Here is a 21,059-nt window from a genome sequence, read left to right as displayed (position 1 = left end):
TTAAATTTTGGCACATCTAGGAGCTAAGAAATCAATAGATATATTTTTCATTAAACACAAACAAAACTTCATCGGGAGAATATTTGTGTCGTAGTAGGTTTTTCAAGTTTACATAGTTACATTCCTTAGTCAATATCATTCTATATAATAAAGAAGGTGGCTGCCAATATAAATTCTGTATTATTTTAGCTTAAAGGCTTACCTCAATTTTTAAAACTCATTGGGACATATCAGATCTAACAAGAAATCCAACAAATGTTTATATATCTATAAAGAAAATATCTAACAAATAGAAAGTAAAAAGAAAATACCTTTAGCCTCCAATTATCTCCTACTTTCAGTTTTGAGTTCTGTTAAGCCAATTTTCATCAAAATATGCAGGATCTCTGAAATAAGAATAAGCTAGTATATTAATATCATGTAGCTATAAAACTAAGGAAAAAACCCCAAAACTTGAATTCATCTCATGTTATCACAAACTGCAACATAAAAGCATTGCCACATATCAACCACAAAATGATTCAGTACATAGGATTGGATGCAATTATAGTTCATAAAAAACCAACAACCACCAACTTACTAAAAGCAAACTAGAAAATAACAGAAAACTAGAAAAGTAATTTGCTTCTAAGAGCAAACTAAAAGAATACATAGTACTAGAAATAACAATTTATAGATATCACACTAGAACCTATATGCAATTAAAAAAATCAATGACACAATTTTAAATTAACAAAACCCATTCATCAAGAAAGTTTTTCAGTTAAGATTTCAATTACCTCCATTAGCTAATACTCTGAATTATCAAAGTCATATCATTAAAATTTCAAAATTTAATAACAACCCCCTTTCTTCAAATGTGATAGTAGGCATTAGGCAAAGTTGTACACTATATTTGTTTGCAAAAAACTAAATGTGAGATAACACTAAATGTAGACAATTTGAAACAAGGACAATTAAATAATGAGATGGTGCTGATTTTTCTTAAGGAAAAACCTCTCAAAGTCTATGATTACAAAACAGAGAAAAAAAGTCATGAACTTCGGGCCCAATGAGATTAGCACAGCGGTGTTTGCCTTGCAAGCAGCCGATCCAGGACCAAAGGTGGTTGGGTTCAAATCCCAGTGCCACCCGTGCCTGCCAGGAGCTATTTCTGAGTAGACAGCCAGGAGTAACCCCTAAGCACCGCCGGGTGTGACCACAAAAAAAACAAAAAACAAACAAAAAAAAAAAAATCGATGAACTTCAATTTAAAACTTTAAACCAATACTACCCAAGACACATATTTTTTTAAGGTCACAGACTAAACACCTATGCTTATCCTCTTTAATAAGAGCTAAGTCTGAAGTTCATTCCAAAATACAAGCAAAAAAAAAAAAAGAAGAAGATAGCTTAAAGAAATTGTAGAATATAGCTGGCCAGCACAGGGTCTCAGTTCTGGGGATTCCCACAATGATGTGATGGTTTCTACCTAAAACTGGACTATCCTTGAGTCACCTTTCCTGCTGGCTCTTTCAGGAAACTGAGAGAAACAATCAATCTTCAAGTTTTCTATAGGCAGAACATCATCCTGAAACCCAAAGCAGAGACATCTACCAATAAAGAGGCCGATATCCTTGATGAATCATTGATGCAAAGATCCTCAACAAATATCAGCGATAGAATCCAACAGGGAACCAAAAAGAATTCATCTCAGGGATGCATATGCAAATCAATCAATATAATAACCTTATCAATTAAAGAAAAAAACAAAATCAAATGATAATAGCTATAAATGCAGAGAAAACATTTGACAAATTCAGTACCCATTCATGATAAAAACTCTCAACAAACTTGGAATAGAAGGAACTTTTTTCAATAGAGTAAAAGCCATTCACAACAAGTCTATATTATAGGCAAACATTATATTCTTATGTTTGTTTGTTTTTGAGGGCCACAACCCAGCGGCTATCAGGGGTTACTCCTGGCTCTGCACTCAGGTAAATAGCTCCTGGCAGGGTTCAGGAGACCATAAGGGATGACAGGGATAGATCCGGGTCTGGTCCCAGAACAGCTGCATGCAAGACAAGTGCCCCTAACACCACTATGCTATGCTCCAGTCCCAAACAATTATATTTATGAGGAAAAATTAAAAGCCTTTCCTCTAAGATCAGGCATAAGACAAGGTTGGCCCCGACTACTCACCACCTCTGATTTAAGTATAGTATTTTAATATAATACCTGGAGTATTTGCCATAGTCCAAGAAAAAGGTATTAAGGAGGTGTCCAGATAGGAAAGTCGAATCTCTCACTATTCACAAATATACTTTATTTAGAAAAGACTAGACTCTAGAATAAAGCTTCTGTAAACAGATTTTTTTCAGTAAAGTGGCAGGTTACAAAACTAACATCAAAGAGTCCATGGTTTTCCTATATACAAGTAATAAAAGGGATATTAAAAAACAATGCCATTCATAAAATTGTGCCTCAAAAATCAAGTACATTGGAAACAACTTAACTAAAGAGGTGAAAGACCTATACAAAGAAAACTACAAGAACACTAATTCAAGAAATAAGAGGACAATGAAAAAATGGATACACATCTCTACTCAGGATTGGGAGGATTAACATAATTAAAATGGCAATTCTCCCCAAAGCATTATATAAGCATTCAGTGCAGTTCTTATAAAGATACTGATGATTTTTTTCAAAGAAATAGATATAACACTTCAGAAGTTTGTATGAAACAATAAACGTCCAAGAATAGCTAAAGCAATCCGTTGGAAAAAGAAGATGGAAGGCATCACTTTTCCCAACTAGAAAGCGGCAGTCATTAAATTGACATGGTACTGGAATAAAGACTCTCAGATAGTGAGAAAAAAAGAAATATCCTGGGACAGACTGCCAGGAGTATTATAAGTTAATTTTTAATAAAGGAGCAAAATATATGAAGTGAAGTAAGGAAATCCTCAACAAGAGATGCTGGGGAAACTGGTCAATAACATGCAATAAAATGAACTCAGATCTCCAACACAATGCACAAAGGTCAAATCAAAATGGGTCTTGGCATTATACCTGAAACTGTAAGGTGCATAGAGGAAAATGTAGGAAGAACTCTTTGTGACACTGAAGCTACAGACATCTTCAAGGATGAAACACTGCTGACTAAGCACGTGGAAGCAAAGATAAGTGGGACTACATCAAATTATGCGCCTCCGCACCTCAAAGGAAACAATGACTAGGATACAAAGACCATGCACAGAATGGGACAAACTATTCACCCAGTACCCATCTGATAAGGAGAAAATAGCTAAGATATATAAGGTAATATAGAGGTTATCAAGAAAAAAAAGCCAACTCCATTCAAAAATGGAGAACAGAAATTTCCTCAAAGAAGTCCAGATGGTCAAAAAGCACATGAAAAAGTGCTTAACATCAGGGAAATGCAAATCAAAACAATGAGGTATCATCTCACACCAGAGATAGTGGTACATATCAAGAAGGAAAAGAAGAGGGCCCGGAGAGATAGCACAGCGGCTTTTGCCTTGCAAGCAGCCGATCCAGGACCAAAGGTGGTTGGTTCAAATCCCGGTGTCCCATATGGTCCCCCGTGCCTGCCAGGAGCTATTTCTGAGCAGACAGCCAGGAATAACCCCTGAGCACCGCCGGGTGTGGCCCAAAAACCAAAAAAAAAAAAAAAAAAAAAAAAGAAGGAAAAGAACAACCAATGCTGGCATGAATGTGGGAAGGAGAATGCTGGTGGAAGTGAAATGTTAGTTCAGTTGTTTTGGAAACAACATGAACATTCCTCAAAAACCTAGAAATTGAACTTCCATTCAATCCAACAATAGTGCACCTGGAAATATACCCTATAAGCCCCAAAATACAATGCCAAAAAGGAATCTGCAAACCTATGTTTATTGCAGCACTATTCAGAATAGCCAGATAACCCAATAACTAAGAACAAATGAATCAATAAAGAAACCATGGCAATCTGCACAAGGGAGTATTACACAGCTGTTGGGAAAAAAATCAAGTCATGAAATTTATTATAGAGTTAGCCATCAAGAATATCATGCTAAGTGAACAAGTCAGAAGAAGGACAGACTTAGAATGATCACACACATATGTAGTATATATTAAAAACCCTAATTATGAACAATATGTAACCATGGTGCTTAAATAAAGGAATAAATAATAATAATAACAACAACATCAAATGCCATATATGAGAATAATAACCAAAGCCAATAAAATGATGGGGGTGGGGAAAACCCTGTCAGGTTAGAGAAGGATCCACTATAACAGTAATTAGTTGGGAATGATTAAGCCTGACTAGAACTGGGAAATAAAGGAAATAAAGTGACTTATATAATACTCCTTCAAGAACAGTAGTTGCTGCAAATAACTGTCTAAAAGGAATAAAGGTGGGAAAAAAAGAAGAAAAGTGTCTGCCCCAACACAGTAGGTTGGAGTGGGGTTAGGGGAGCTTGGGAGAGTAACTAGGGAAATTAGTGGCAGAAAATAAACACTAGTTAAGTGACAGGTGTTGGAACTTATTATGACTGAAACTCAACTATCAACAACTTTTCACCTCTGAATTTCATTAAAAAAATCCTCCAATACCCCCAAAATATAATTACTGTCAAACAAATATTAATCTTTCCAATTAAAAAAAAATATATATAAGTGGCAATCTGTGGTTTTGTGCCATGTGGATAATAACTGCCCAAAGTCAAATGGGCTAAACTCATCACCTGGCAATTCAGCGGCACACAGGTAAAATATACTTATATTCCAGCACAAGAAAACCTTGGAGAAAAATCTTTTTTTCTAAAAAATTTTTTTAAATTCCAAGATTAAAGTGATCTTTCTTTTATAATTCAAATAGTACTTCTTATAAATGAATGAACTCAAAAAAATATAAATATTTCAAATCAAGCAATGGTTTTTCTCTCTTTAAAAAAAAAAAAATGGTTCTCAAATCAAGGACTGGAGCAATAGAACACAGGAGGTAATGTGCTTGCCTTGCCAGGAGTGATTCCAGAGTACAGAGCCAGAAAGTAACCCCTGAGCATGGCTGGTACGGACCAAAAACAAACAAACAAAAAAGATACAGGTGAAAGAGTACTTAGGACTTAATTAAAGAGATGAAAAACCTATACAATTTAAAGATGACATGAAGAAACTGAAACACACACCCTGCATATTTACTAGAAGTAATAACAAAAATTGGGGCCAGTGAGGTGGCGCTAGAGGTGCCTTGCAAGTGCTGTCCAAGGAAGGACCGTGGCTCGATCCCCCGGAGTCCCATATAGTCCCCCCAAGCCAAGGGCAATTTCTGAGCACTTAGCCAGGAGTAACCCCTGAGCATCAAACGGGTGTGGCCCAAAACCCCCCAAAAAATTAACAAAAAAATGCAATATTTCCCAAAGTATTATCCAGATTCAATGCAGGATACTTCAGTAAGAATACCCAACACATTTTCAAAGAAATAGACCAGACACTCCTGACATTCATATGAAACAATAAGTAGTCCCAAAAAGCCAGAGCAATCCTTGGGAACAAGAAGATGGGAAGCATCACTTTCACAAACTTCAAACTACTACAAAGCAAGAGTAATTAAAACAGCCTGGTACTGGAATAAAGAATAAAGAATAAAGCATTTGCTCAGTTGAATGAAATAAGAGTTGAAAATCTAGAAAACAGATCTCCAAGTATACGGGCAATTAATTTTCAATAAAGGAGCAAAAAAACTGAAGTGGAAGAAAGTTTCTACAAGTGAAAAAACGGGGCCACTGCATGAAAAATAAATAAATACAATTAAAATCAGGCCTCTTTTTTGTTTTTGTTTTGGGCCACACCCGATTGTGCTCAGGGGTTCCTGGCTCTGGCTTGGGGTGACCAGATGGGATGCACAGTTGCAGCAAGGCAAACACCCTATTCACGATACTACTGCAGTGGCCCAAATCAGAACTCTTTCTTACATCATAACAAAAATCAAATCAAAATGGATTAAAAACCTCAATGTCAGACCTGAATTTATATGGTACACAAAAGAAGCTAGAGGCATCATTAAGTAGTAAGCAAGTAAATGGAAGCAAACATAAACAAATGGGACTACATTAAATTGAGAAGCTTCTCCACCTCAAAGGAAATAATGACCAGAATAAAAAGATAGCCCACAGATGGTCACAATTATCTGTCCACAACAAATTTGATAAGGATTAATATCCAGGATAAAGCACTGGTAGAACTTTACAGGAAAAAAATCCAACACCATAAAAACAATTGGTGGAAGAGATGAATAGAATATTTCTTAAAACAATCAAATGGCCAAAAGGCATATGAAAAAATGTTTTATATCACTAATCATCAGAAGAACAAACCAAAACAGTGAGATCACCTCATACCAAAGAGAGTGGCACTCATCACGAAGAACCACCACCAGTGTTGGCATGGCTGCAAGTGTCAGGTCATGCAGCTAGATGTCTCCATTATAGGGGAAGCTAGCCCACCAGATGTGTCTATTGGCTTTCCTGGTGCAGTGAGCTGATATTTCCCCTCAAGAAATTTTTAATCAGCAAGCTCTAAATTCTATATTAGGTGATGCTCACATATGCTAAATACAATTCTGACAGCTCTATGTCTGGGACATTTCCCTTCTCCCCCAAGAGTACTGCAATGTGAATCTTAGCAAGCACATGTGTGAGTACCATGAAGAAAAGAGTACTATAACCCCTAGCAAGCAGGTGTGCAATTTGAAGTGTGTGATCCCTGGTAAGCACAACTAAATGTATAAAAATCTTGGTCAACACATCAGCTGTGGCAATAAAGGAAAGATAGAAAAAATCCCAACTAAAACTATATTCATGATACATCTAGCCCTGGACCACAGGAAAATCCCTTTTCAGAATTCTCACATATATGCACCCTCTTTCATGTAGGTGTTTAAGTTAGTAACATATCTCCACTAAGTTATATGTCAACTATAAACCTTCTATTTACTTACCTACCACCTATCAATCAAAATTTGATTTTCTGTACCTCTGTCCTCATCTCCTTTGCTATCTCCTAATCCAAAATACAATCCTCTTCCTTTTCAATTACTACAAATTTCTTTTCAATCTGACCATCAACATCATTTTGGTCACTTCCTGTTAATTTAACACCTGCAGTCAGAATATTTTCAAAATGTAAACTTAATTATGTTAACATTCTTTCCCTTCAAAGCAACTGCTTTACAGAGTGCTTTAGTGCCTTTCCATGCTCATTTTGCTCTGCTTTAGTTATTTAAACTCTCTTTTCTTCCTTAGTAGTAGTCACCATGTTCCCTTTAAGTCTGCAAATATTTCTTTGGCCTGGAGAAACAGTAGTGGTAAAACAGGGTGCTTGACTTGCATTTGGCAGAGCTAGGTTCAATCCCCAGCAACCCTTAAGGTGCTCTGAACCCTGCTAGGATTAATTGAGCATTGCCAGGTGTAGCCACAAACAAATACAAACAAAAAGCCTGCAAATATTTCTTCCTTAACAAGAAATCTATCGTCACCATTTCAGGTTTGATTTTCCTTAAACCACGTTAAACAGGCCTCACACAAACTTTAATAATATTCTATTCTTGGGGCCAGCGTGATAGTGCTTGCCTTGAAAATGGCTGCCCCAGGCAGACCAGGGTTCAATCCCTGGCATCCCATATGATTCCCTAAGCCAGGAGCGATCTCTGAGCACGTAGCCAGGAGTAACCCCTGAACGTCACCAGGTGTGGCCCAAGAAAGCAAAAGACAAAACAAAAAATTATATTCTCATCTGTAACACTTGTTATAGTAGTAAATTTGCTTCATGGTAAATTAAAATCTGTTGCTCATTCAGTCCTTCCCCAAATACCTTGAAGCAATTACCATGTTTTTTGTAGCTTTTGTGGCTTCAATCACTAATTCCAAAAACAAGAGTCAGTGAATTTCAAATCAACAAAGGAGGAATTGTATTTCCTTAAAACTACACATATTATATATTTAAAATGAGAAAAACAAAATGTACAAGTTTCATAAAGATATTATATGAGTAAATAGAAGTCAAGTGTGAAATGTATCTATATTATTATGACATTCAAATACAGGAAAAACCAGTTAAAGGCTTACAAATCAGAACCAGGACTATCTTTGAAATAAGAAGTATCCATCAGGGAGAGAGGTAGGGACATACACAACTACAAATAATTTCTAAAACCTTTAGTGAACCCTCAATATCATTGAAGGGCCTAAAATTATTAGGGAACCACTACTAGGTGAACAAAAAAACCCCACAAGATCTCAGCAATCTCTTACTTTCAGAGTCTACAATCATGGTCGGATTTCAAATGAAGCTTCTTGATTTCTCTCTAAAATTCTGTGTGCCTGCACATGTACCATATAAGTTATAGAATTGAAAAGCTAGTTTTCAAGCACTAATCAAGTCAGTCTCCATTCCCAAAGGCCATCAGATTCTCTGAAATAGAGAAAACTGTTTAAGATATCAACAGTAAGAATTCACTTGATTCTTAAGGAACCTTGGGGAATACCAGCATTATAATCACAAGCAGATTTTTTTTTTTTTTTTTGCTTTTTGGGCCACACTCGGTGATACTCAGGGGTTACTCCTGGCTATGTACTCAGAATTGGTCCTGACTTGGGGGACCACATGGGATGCTGGGGGATCGAACCGCGGTCCATCCTAGGCTAACATGGGCAAGGCAGATGCCTTACCAATAGCAGATTTTTTTAGTATCTGTTCAAAGTCTTCAAAAGAAAATTATCTTTTGGGCCGGGCAGTGGCGCTAGAGGTAAGGTGCCTGCCTTGCCTGCGCTAGCCTTGGATGGACAGCGGTTTGATCCCCCGGTTTCCCATATGGTCCCCCAAGCCAGGAGCGACTTCTGAGCGCATAGCCAGGAGTAACCCCTGAGCGTCACTGGGTGTGGCCCCCCCCCAAAAAGAAAATTATCTTTTTTTCCTCTGGTTTTTGGGACATACCTGGCAGTGCTCTGTGGTTACTCGTGGCTCTGCATTGAGGAATCACTCCTGGCAGTACTCAAGGGATGCCAGGGATTAAATTTGGGTCAGGTGCAAGCAAAAAAAAAAAACAAAACATCCTCTTCACTGTGCTATCACTCCAGCCCAAGAAAATTATCATGAACCAGGGGCCAGAGTGATAGCATAGTGATAAGGCAACCAACCTGGGACAGAACCAGCTTCAATCCCTGGCATCCCATATGGTCCCCCAAGCCTGCCAGGAATGATTTCTGAGTACAGAGCCAGGCATAACCCCAGAGCACCGGAGGGTGTGGCCCCAAAACCAAATGCTGTCTAGTCCAGCCTTTATGGAAAACAATATGGAGATTCCTCAGAAAACTAGAACTTGAACTCCCATATGATCCAGCTATACCACTCCTTGGGATACACCACAGGAACACAAAAATACAATTAAAAAATCTCTTCCCCTTTCTTGATCTGGAGGCTAGCTCTAGCCAGCAAGTGGTTTGGGGAAACCCCATGTGGAAGGCCTTCTCCCTAACTTGGGTGCGCTGGGAGCCTTGATAGGCCCCCGGCCGTCTCCTCTTCTGCCCCCGGCCTCCAGGCCTTCCTGGGGTGGCAGCCCAGGTGGCCAGACAAGGTGGGTGTCGGCGGGGTCCCTCCTGGATGGGGTCCCAAGCTTTCCCTGCCCTTCCCCCTGCACTAGGGTGGAAAGGGCACAGGGTAGAGGGCGGATAGATCCTGGCTTCCGGCTCTCTATTGATCCTTTCTTGATCTGGAGGCTAGCTCTAGCCAGCATGGGATTTTGGAAGACCCCATGTGGAAGGCCTTCTCCCTAACTTGGGTGTGCTGGGAGCGTTAGTAGGCACCCAGCCGTCCCCTCTTCTGCCCCCAGCCTCCAGGCCTTCCCTGGGTTCCAGCCCAGGCGGCCAGAAATGGTGGTCCTAACTTGGGGTGTGCTGAGATTTGCTCGGTTGCACTGTTTGTCACTGTCAATTTCTGACCAGTCTACATGTGGAAAACTGCGCGGGGGCTAGTGCTCCTGCGCGCACTGCATGTATTAAGAGTATTCCCTATCCTTATGTTATGTTTTGTGTATCCTGAATGTCCATTTTGTATTCTGCCCTTTCCCACACCCCTACAAAGCTCATTTTTACTCCTTAACTCTCACCCTCCCCAAACATCACTGACCCACATTATTCTTTTTAACTTCAGTACTGCACAATCCTAATCACAGACCAAAGCTGTGCATTGTGTGTAACAACCCCCAACTATTTCAAAAGACATAAAATGGACACGTATTTCTTTTGAATATTTTACGTGTTTTTTTTCTCTGACAGCTATAAGTCTTACTAAATATTCTCTTATACAGTGATGATTCTAACCAATTTTTATCTTCTCTTTGTGAGCTGTTCAATAAGGAATTTTGGTGAAAGAGTCCCCCAGTTTAATGCTGTTGATTGAACCATGTCATGGGGATTGTTAGACTTGTTCTTATGGCCCCCATATGTGCCAATAACGCCATGCCACATGGCATTGTTCCTCATCAAGATTATACACTACGACCAAGTAGGTTTCATCCCAGGAATGCAAGGATGGTTTAACATCCGTAAATCTATCAACATCATACACAACATCAACAACAAGAAAAATAAAAATCACATGATCATATCAATAGACGCAGAGGAAGCGTTTGATAAGGTCCAAGATTCTTGATCAAAACTCTCAGCAAGATGGGAATGGAAGGAACCTTTCTCAATCTAGTTGAAGCCATCTACCACAAGCCAATGGCAAATATTATCCTCAATGGAGAAAAACTAAAAGCCTTTCCTCTAAATTCTGGTACAAGACAAGGTTGTCCACTCTCACCACTCCTCTTCAACATAGTACTGGAAGTTCTGGCTATAGCGATCAGGCAAGAAAAAGATATCAAGGGAATCCAGATAGGAAAGGAAGAAGTCAAGCTCTCATTGTTTGCAGACGACATGATACTCTACTTAGAAAATCCTGCAGACTACCAAAAAGCTCCTAGAAACAATAGATTCATATAGCAAGGTGGCAGGCTACAAAATCAACCTACAGAAATCAATGGCCTTTTTATACACCAATAATGATAGGGAAGAGATGAAGTCAGGAAGGCAATCCCATTCACATTAGTGCCACACAAACTCAAATACCTTGGAGTCAACTTGACCAAAGACGTGAAGGACCTATACAAAGAAAACTTTTAATAAAGCCCTGCTCCAAGAAATAAGAGAGGACACATGAAAATGGAAACACATATCGTGCTCATGGATTGGCAGGATTAACAACATTAAAATGCAATACTCCTCAAAGCATTATACAGATTTAATGCGATCCCCTTAAAAATACCTATGACATTCTTCAAAGAAGTGGATCAAACGCTTATGAAGTTCATCTGGAACAATAAACACACTAAATAGCTAAAGCACTCCTAGGGAAAAGGAAAATGGGAGGCATTACTTTCCCCAACTTTAAACTGTACTACAAAGCAATAGTTATCAAAACTGCATGGTATTGGAATAAAGACAGCCGTTCAGATCAGTGGAATAGGCTTGAGTTCTCAGACATTGTCCCCCAGACATACAATTACCTAATTTTTGACAAAGGAGCAAGAAATCCTAAGTGGAGCAGGGAAAATCTCTTCAACAAGTGGTGTTCGTAGAACTGGTTAGCCACTTGCAAAAAAGCGAACATAGACCCCCAGTTAACATCATGAACGAAGGTAAAATCCAAATGGATTAAAGACCTTGATATCAGACCTGATAACATAAGGTATATAAAACAACACGTCGGTAAAACACTCCATGACATTGAGACTAAAGGCATCTTCAAGGAGGAAACTGCACTTTCCAAACAAGTGGAAGCAGAGATCAACAGATGGGAATACATTAAACTGAGAAGCTTCTGCACCTCAAAAGAAATAGTGCCCAGGATACAAGAGTCACCCAACACCCTTCAGATCCAAAATATACAGGGCACTGACAGAACTTTACAAGAAAAAACCATCTAATTCCATAAAATAATGGGGAGAAGAAATGAACAAACACTTTGATAAAAAAGAAATACAAATGGCCAAAAGGCACATGAAAAAATGCTCCTCGTTACTAATCATCAGGGAGATGCAAATCCAAACAATGATGAGATACCACCTCACACCACAGAGATTGGCACACATCACAAAGAATGAGAACAATCAGTGCTGGCAGGGATGTGGAGAGAAAGGAACTCTTATCCACTGCTGGTGGGAATGCCGTCTAGTCCAACCTCTATGAAAAGCGATATGGAGATTCCTCCAAAATCTGGAAATTGAGCTCCCATTCGACCCAGCTATTCCACTCCTAGGGATATACCGTAAGAACACAAGAATACAATACAAAAACCCCTTCCTCACACCTATATTTATTGCAGCACTATTCACAATAGCCAGGCTCTGGAAACAACCAAGGTGCCTTTCAACAGACGAATGGCTAAAGAAACTATGGTACATATACACAATGTAATATTATGCAGCCGTCAGGAGAGATGAAGTCATGAAATTTTCCTATACATGGATGTATATGGAATCTATAATGCTGAGTGAAATAAGTCAGAGGGAGAGAGAGAGATGCAGAATGGTCTCATTCATCTATGGGTTTTAAGAAAAATAAAGTCATTTTTGTAACAATCCTCAGAGACAATGAGAGGAGGGCTGGAACACCAGCTCACTTCATGAAGCTCACCACAAAGAGTTGTGAGTGCAGCTATAGAAATAACTACACATCGAACTATCATAATCATGTGAATGAATGAGGGAACTGGAAAGCCTGTCTGGAGTACAGGTAGGGGTGGAGTGGGATGGAGGGAGATTTGGGACATTGGTGGTGGGAATGTTGCACTGGTGAAGGGGGTGTTCTTTACAACATGACTGAAACCTAATCACAATCATTTATGTAATCAAGATGTTTAAATAAAGAAAAAAATAAAATATAAAAATAAATAAAAATTTACTTATTAGAGGCCGGAGAGATTAAAAAAAAAGATTTTATCTAATAGAGATTGGAACACACAAATCTTGTAGTGCAAAGGGACCTTACACCCTGAACACTGACATAACGACCTGGCACAGGCCTCAGAAGAATGGGCATTTTCTATTCACCCCTGAACCAGGGAAGCCATCCACGAAACATCCAAGTTTGTCTATAACATCACCTGGAAGCAATCCTCTACCACGGAAGACCCTACCACTGCTCAGACATCGACCTGCTCAAAAGAGACTTCCCTTAACACTGAGAAGACTTAACAACAACGACCTGTTTACAGGACAGGGCTTCCTGCATTGCTCTTTAATGGTGAGGTGAAACGAGAGGACGCTCCACATCCTGACTTCAATGTAGGATATGCAGATTCCAGGATCTTTAATACAGAAACATGATACCAACAACAGAGACTATGTGAAAAATAAGTGTGTTGACACTACAGACAATGTCTTGGATTGGACGATCAAGCTTGCCTGGAGCCTAGAGTTGGTCTTATGCCAGGAAACTTCAGGGGTAGGGTCTCTTTGTATTTAGGCCAAGATCATTGCTTTCCATGCCCCTCATATTTTGGTGGGCCTATGCAAACAACAATTGCCACTCTAACACCATTTTTACTGTGCTTTGACTCTAATCTTAAAAAAAAAAAAACCCCACTTAAACTTTTGATGTTAACTTAAACTAATATGCATGTACATGGAAATGTAAAAAATACTATGCCTCTAATGTCGAAGGAGTTACATAAGTTTATGGCTTTAGATTGCCTTGTCTGCTGCTAAGAAATATTATAATGTATTACAATCTGGGGACTTGAGGGACAAAGTAATTGTACATGGATTCTTTTTTATTTATCTTAATGTTCTTTGGCTGAAAGTGCAAAGTTAAGATATCAGCAAGTGGGCTTATATTCTGAGAATTATGTTACGGGTGATTGTCCTTCCACTGTAACTTTACCTTGTCCTCTTTCTTTGCATCTTTGTTCTCATAATTAAAAATAAAGAGTAAAAAAAAAAAAAAATCCCTTCCTCACACCTATATTCATTGCAGCGCTATTTTCAATAGCCAGACTCTGGAAACAACCAAGATTCCCCTCAACAGATGAATGGCTAAAGAAAGTGTAGTACGGGGCCGGAGAGATAGCATGGAGGTAAGGCGTTTGCCTTTCATGCAGAAGGTCATCGGTTCGAATCCCGGCGTCCCATATGGTCCCCCGTGCCTGCCAGGAGCAATTTCTGAGCATGGAGCCAGGAGTAACCCCTGAGCACTGCCGGGTGTGACCCAAAAACCACAAAAAAAAAAAAAAAAAAAAAAGAAAGTGTAGTACATATACACAATGGAATATTATGCAGCCATCAGGAGAGATGAAGTCATGAAATTTTCCTATAGTGGATGTACATGGAATCTATTATGCTGAGTGAAATAAGTCAGAGGGAAAGAGACAGACATAGAATAGTCTCACTGATCATGGGTTTTAAGAAAAATTAAGGACATTATTGTAATAATCTCTAGAGACAATAGAGATGAGGGCTGAAAGGACCAGCCCACAATATGAATAAAGTTTACCACAAAGAGTAGTGGTGCATTTAGGGAAATAACTACACTAACAACTATCATGAAAATTTTAGTGAGCGAGAGAAGTACTAGAAGTCTCAAATACAGACAAGGGTTGGGAAGGAGTGAGGGGGACATTGGTGGTGAGAATGTTGCACTGGTGAAGAGGGGTTTTCAGTTTATGACTGTAATCTAACTACAATTATGCTTGTGATCATGGTGCTTAAATTAAAAAAATATATATAAGAGCAATTCCTAATGAAGTAAAAAAGATTGATAGTTTTCTACAAAAAAAATGACAACAGAAAACATTTTGGGGGGGCCACAGAGATTGCAGAGTTGTAGGGCATTTGCCTTGCATGCAGCTAACCTAGTATGGACCTGGGTTCGATTCCCAGCATCCCACATGGTCCCCCGAGCCTGCCACGAGTAATTTCTGAGCACAGAGCCAGGAGTAACCCCTGAGGGCCATTGGGTGTGGCTCAAAAACCAAAAAATAAAAAAAATCATAAAACTAATCACTTGTAAAATTTACTTAACACCAAACATCATTATTATGTTTTCAAAGCACTTAGAAGAATCAGGTAAAGTCAGGTAGGGAGCCAGTTCTCTGCTCCCATCCCCAGTAATGAATTCTTGAGATGAACTCTTGAGATGTAGACTTTCCTACTTTCTTGTTGGGATGTGTGGTGGGGATCTCTTTTGAGCATGTTAATTGGTTATTCCTTACTCCTTTTATCCTCTCCCTCCTCTTCTTCAGTAACTCTGAATAAAACCTCTTCTTTTTAAAAATTTGTTATTTAAGCTAATAAGATTTTGCAAAATATTAATAGTTGGGTTTTAGACATATGATTCAGAACCAATCCCACCACCAGTGTCAACCTCCCTCCACCAATGTTCCCAGTGTACATCCCATGCCACCACCCCTCACCCCAGCCTGCCAGCACAACAACTCCATTTTTCATTTTGGTCCTTAAAATTTGGGTCTCATGCTTTCATTGTTGTTGATTCTGACTTGGATATTTAGTTTTGTCCTTTCTTGACACCACTGATGCATCTGAAACCTCTCGGCCCCTGTCCCCCAGCCTTTCATATTTGTCTTTCTCCCCTTCTACTTCTTTCCTTCTTCCTAGGGCCTAGAGTGGTCTTGACAAACCCTTTAAACCATTGCATTTCTCCAACTAAAATCTGTTTTTACTTCATTGCTCATCTCCCCTCAAAATGCTTTACTGTGAGGGAAGGCAAGGGACACAAATAACTTGGTTAAAATCTAGGACTGGTTTTGCTTTCCTTACCAGAAGGCCCATAAGTCCTAAATCTCTCCAGCCATTTTCCCAGGTGGTGGAGGTGGGTAGAGAGGAAGCTGCAGATTCCCTTATTGGGGCTTCCACCTTTCTCTGCCAACTTCATATAAGTCACCCAGGGAACTCTACAGGTATTACAAGTATGGTTTTAATGTCTCAAATAAATATTTCTTTCGTCAGTCAGATGCAGACAAACTGTTAAAAAATGTTTTAACCACTTTTGATCTATGAATGGCATTTTCATATGATGTAATTTAACCCAGGTATTGCCCTATGTGACAACACATACCAACAGCCAACATAAATTCCTTATCACTGTGTGGAGTTTACATTGTATGTATATGTGTATGTATTTGGAAAATAGTAAGAAGGAAAGAACAAATATACGATACATCAGTTAGTATTATGTACTATGTACAAAAAGTTAAATGGAATAGGAAGTAGAAGGGAATGATTGTCCATTATTTTATATGGGTAATTAGGGAAGGCATCACTTAGTAAGTCTAAGTATTTAAGCAAAACCCTAAAGAAAGTAGGAGTAAGTTTGCAAATTTTTCTACAACAACAAAACCTGGTTATTAAAAACCTTCTGCCAAGCTTATGTTAAAAAAAAAACACAAGAAAAACAACAATGCTAAAACCAATAGAACATGGTAACAATAATAATCCTAATTAAACCTACAGCCAGGCAATGCATACTTAAACAAGTATATTGTTGGATGCCCTCTGTGACATTGTTCCCAAACCACCTGCTTCAGAGACACCACTGCACCAGATGGGGAGGGACAGCACAAAGAGGGAAGACATGCCCCTCCTACTGTTCCCACCCCCCCTCCCCCAAGATTAGTTAGTATTCCTATTTATTTGGACTTGACCTTGGGCCATCCCTTCTCTCTCACAAGGGAGTCCTGGTTATACTGCATTGCTCCTGGACACTTCAGGTATCCCAATTCCTATTCTGGTCCTATAGATAGCATTGTTGTAGGCAAATACATTTTTTGGGTCCTCTTCATCAGCTCCTTCCTTTCTAGTTGTCAACTGGGGAGACATTCTTGGTCCCCAGATGTGCTAGGTGAACAAAAGTTGACCCTTGCTGGCCAACAGGGTCGACACAGTATATATCATCATAATTATTGCTACTACTTAACAAGTTATTATTCTACTTCATGCAGTATATATATATATATATATATATATATATATATATATATATATATATATATATATATATATATTTATTTATTTATTTTGGTTTTTGGGCCACACCCGGCGGTGCTCAGGGGTTACTCCTGGCTGTCTGCTCAGAAATAGCTCCTGGCAGGCACGGGGGACCATATGGGACACCGGGATTTGAACCAACCACCTTTGGTCCTGCAACGGCTGCTTGTAAGGCAAACGCAGCTGTGCTATCTCTCTGGGCCATGCAGTATATTTTTGTACGTGATTTGAATCTAAAAAATATACATGTGTAAGATAAGCAACTTATTCTTACATCTTCTGAAGAACCTGAGCCATCACAACCCCATTCGTTAAATCTTCCACAGTCTTGCATGGTGACTCCACATTAAATGTCTGGATCTAAGGAGAAAAAAAGGAAGAAAAGATTACATAATTAATTCCTTATTTATTTCTAAGGCCCTTTTCAGTGCTCATTTTAAGAACTGAAATTAAATTGTTTGTTTTGGGGTCACAGAGTGGTGCACTCCTGACCCTATAATCTGCCCTGGTGGGCTTCCGGAATTATGAGGTACCAGGCTAGGCATTTCAAGGCAAGCGCCTTAATTACCTCCTGTACCAAGGACTTTTCAGCTCTTATTTTGCTTTTTTTTTTTTTAAGCATATGAGCAAGACCCCGAGTTTTGCAGTTTGAAGCTCAAATGGCTACAGCGCAATGAAAGCATTGCAGGGAAAGAGGCAGAGGGAGCTACTTTAGTTGTTTAACAGAGAGGAATCAAATAGGTAGTAATAATGAAAATAATGCTCAAATCAGTTCAAACATTTCAACTAAATTTTTTAGTTAAAGTGTAGATATATTTAAGTTTTTGATAAATAATGCCAAAATAAATTCATTTTTCAATCAAACCATTGTTTAAAAAGAACTACTAACATGCACAATCAGAAGTCTCTTCCAATTTTCAATGTAGGAAAGCCTTCTGAGTAATGGAGTAATGATAGCTAACTATGGAAAACGAAAATTACTTACTCTCAAGATTGCATAGAAGTAGTTTTTCACTTAGATGTTTATTTGGAAAAAATGATGGAGATGTTCTAAGCTAATCCTTACACTAGGTTAATACATGACAAAGGCTCAGCAGTGTACAAATAAAGGTTATAAAATGTTATCCAGCGAAGCTTATTATATCTTATTATGTATTAGCTTCAGCTCATATTCAATAATGAGTAATGATAATGTTTTTTGTTTTGTTTTTTTGGTCATACCCGGCAGCGCTCGGGTTACTCCTGGCTCTATGCTCAGAAATCACTCCTGGCAGGCTCGGGGGAACATATGGGATGTCGGGATTAGAACCACTGTCCTTCTGCGTCTAAGGCAAACGCCTTACCACTGTGCTATCTCTCCGGCCCTGTATTTTAATAAAGAAATAAGTATCTGCTTTCCTTCTAAGTTTAGAAGTGAGGGGCCACAACTCAGTCCAATGTCTGATACAGAATAAGCCCTCAGTGAATGTTGTAAATGGAACCAAGTCCAATTCTACTCCTAGTTTGTGTGTGACCTTGAAGATGCCATTATTCTCCAATATTAAGGTTTTTTATCTAGGAACTCCAAGAATAATATACAAAGGGGTATGCTGCTTAAAGACTGAATGACAGGAGCAGAAAATAGTAGAATTAAGGCTCATGTCCCAGATTTGATTCCCATATTACACAGTCCTCCACATATTCTAAGAAGCAGTTCTGGAGGCACTCTTAACTCCATTAGGCATAGCCCTGGAGACCCTCAAGTATTGCCAGGGTGCCCCAGTATCCCCAGTACCCAAACAAGATAACTTTCTTGGACCCTTACAATGAACCCATGGTCAAAAATTGAAGTGAAGGGGCCGGAGAGGTGGCGCTAGAGGTAAGGTGTCCACCTTGCAAGCACTAGCCTAGGATGGACCGAGGTTCGATCCCCCAGCGTCCCATATGGTCCCTCCACGCCAGGAGCGATTTCTGAGCACATAGCCAGGAGTAACCTTGAGCGTCAAATAGGTGTGGCCCAAAACAAACAAAAATTACAGTGAAGACCCCAGATCTTTGGAGTACCACTTAGAAGCCTGTTCCCAAAGAATGAATGAGAAAGTGAACGTTCATGGGGAATTATTGGGGAAGGGTGTCTCCAAAGCAGTGCTTAGGAGCCCTTCATAGCCATTCCTGTCCAGCTTTGTAAGAGCCCAAGAATGAGGTGCTGCAATACTGGAGATTACCAGGGCCACATCCAAGCAGTGCTCTCGGGCCTCCAGAATTGTATTCACTAATTTCCAGCCCACTATGTGGTGCCAGGGATCTAGGGTAATCCACATGCAAGTTATGCACCTTAGCTTCTATACTATCTCTGGCACCAGAGATTTTGAAGAATCAAAACAATGATCTCTAAACTGAGTGTTTATTAAAAACATTGAGGTATTAAAAAAAAAACCAACAAAACAAAAACACTGAGGTAACTTTATGTTGGGAATCTGATTTTTGTTTTTGTTTTTGCTTTTTATTTAAAAAAAAAAAAAAAGCTCGGGCCCAGAAAGATAGCACAGCGGTGTTTGCCTTGCAAACAGCCGATCCAGGACCAAAGGTGGCTGGTTCGAATCCTGGTGTCCCATATGGTCCCCCGTGCCTGCCAGGAGCTATTTCTGAGCAGACAGCCAGGAGTCACCTCTAAACAATGCTGGGTGTGACCCAAAAACTAAAAAAAAAACTAAAAAAAAAAAAAAGCTCACCCAACAACTTATACAGAAGAGTGCTGGGTTGGTACCTGGATGGAACCCCCTAAGAAATAGCGAATATGGGGCCGGGCGGTGGCGCTGGAGGTAAGGTGCCTGCCTTGCCTGCGCTAGCCTAGGACGGACCGCGGTTCGATCCCCTGGCGTCCCATATGGTCCCCCAAGAAGCCAGGAGCAACTTCTGAGCACATAGCCAGGAGTAACCCCTGAGCGTCACAGGGTGTGGCCCAAAAAAAACCAAAAAAAAAAAAAAAAAAAAAAAAAAGAAATAGCGAATATAAGGAATCAAAGTTTACAAAACTACCTTTGACCAGTGAGAACAACTAAAGCAGGTATTCAGTCCTGGGACTTTAAAAAAAAAAATGGGCCTCCTTTTCATTTTTAAAATGTAATTTTCAGGGACCAGGAAATAGTATAGCATTCATAACACAGGCTAGGCATACCGTTTTGTTTCCCAGCCCCACATTGCTATCCGTAGCAAAAAAAGGGCCAGCAAATGGCATCACACTCTGTCTCCAGCTCTTGCATTGAACCCTGGGCCTCCTGAACACTACTTGAGAGGCTATCCATTGATTCCCCCAAATATGTCTTCTAAATAATTATTTTCAGCAGATTTCTTTCTGGCAATTATTTTCTTTCCACTGGTTCCTGAGGTAAATAAAGAGGTCATGAGACCTAGAGACATTCATCTTTGTTTTGGGATAAAAGTAAAGAAGATTAAAAAGAAAAAATCAATCTCTATGGCGTTTCTTCTTGGGATGATGAAATGTTTTGGAATTAAGAAACTGATGAGGGTTGCATAGCCTTGTGTTTATATGAATAACCACAGAGTAGTATGCTTTTCAACAATGAATCTTACCGGTGGCATGCTTTATATTAGTTTGCTTTACACATGAGGCCCTTAGTTGTATCCCTGGCTCTCTAAATAATAAAAAAAAAAGATCGTGGGTACATTGGTGGTATGGAGGAGTGGTATAGCTATAAATACAAATCAACAGTCAACACTGAAAGCAAGAGACTTACACCACAACAAGCAAACTTAAAAATGTGCCTATCAAAAAAACAGGCTGGGAGGCAAAGGTGGGTACATGGGAAGGAAACTGAGAACACTGGTAGTTAGAAACTGACACTGGTGGTGGGACTGGTGTCAGAACATAGTATGCCTAAAAATTAACTATAACTTCGTAAAACACGATCTTAAAAATATTAAATTTTATAGCATGTGAATTGCACCTTTATTTTTAAAAACA

The 21,059-nt window shown here is 39.2% G+C and overlaps 1 protein-coding gene across 1 annotated transcript in view; it reads right to left on the bottom strand.

Moving 5' to 3' along the window:
- The window catches only part of HOOK3 (hook microtubule tethering protein 3), a 104,126-nt gene that overhangs the window by 75,821 nt on the left and 7,246 nt on the right, over positions 1 to 21,059 (bottom strand). The window contains 3 exon segments of the mRNA XM_049771916.1: positions 312 to 344; positions 347 to 386; positions 17,370 to 17,455. Coding sequence (XP_049627873.1) covers positions 312 to 344; positions 347 to 386; positions 17,370 to 17,455 — 159 coding nt within the window.

Source organism: Suncus etruscus, chromosome 4, assembly GCF_024139225.1.
Source record: "Suncus etruscus isolate mSunEtr1 chromosome 4, mSunEtr1.pri.cur, whole genome shotgun sequence".
NCBI classification, from domain to species: Eukaryota; Metazoa; Chordata; class Mammalia; order Eulipotyphla; family Soricidae; genus Suncus; species Suncus etruscus.
The sequence above is the reverse complement of the archived record's forward strand: the minus strand, read 5'-3'. Positions and strand labels throughout refer to the sequence as shown.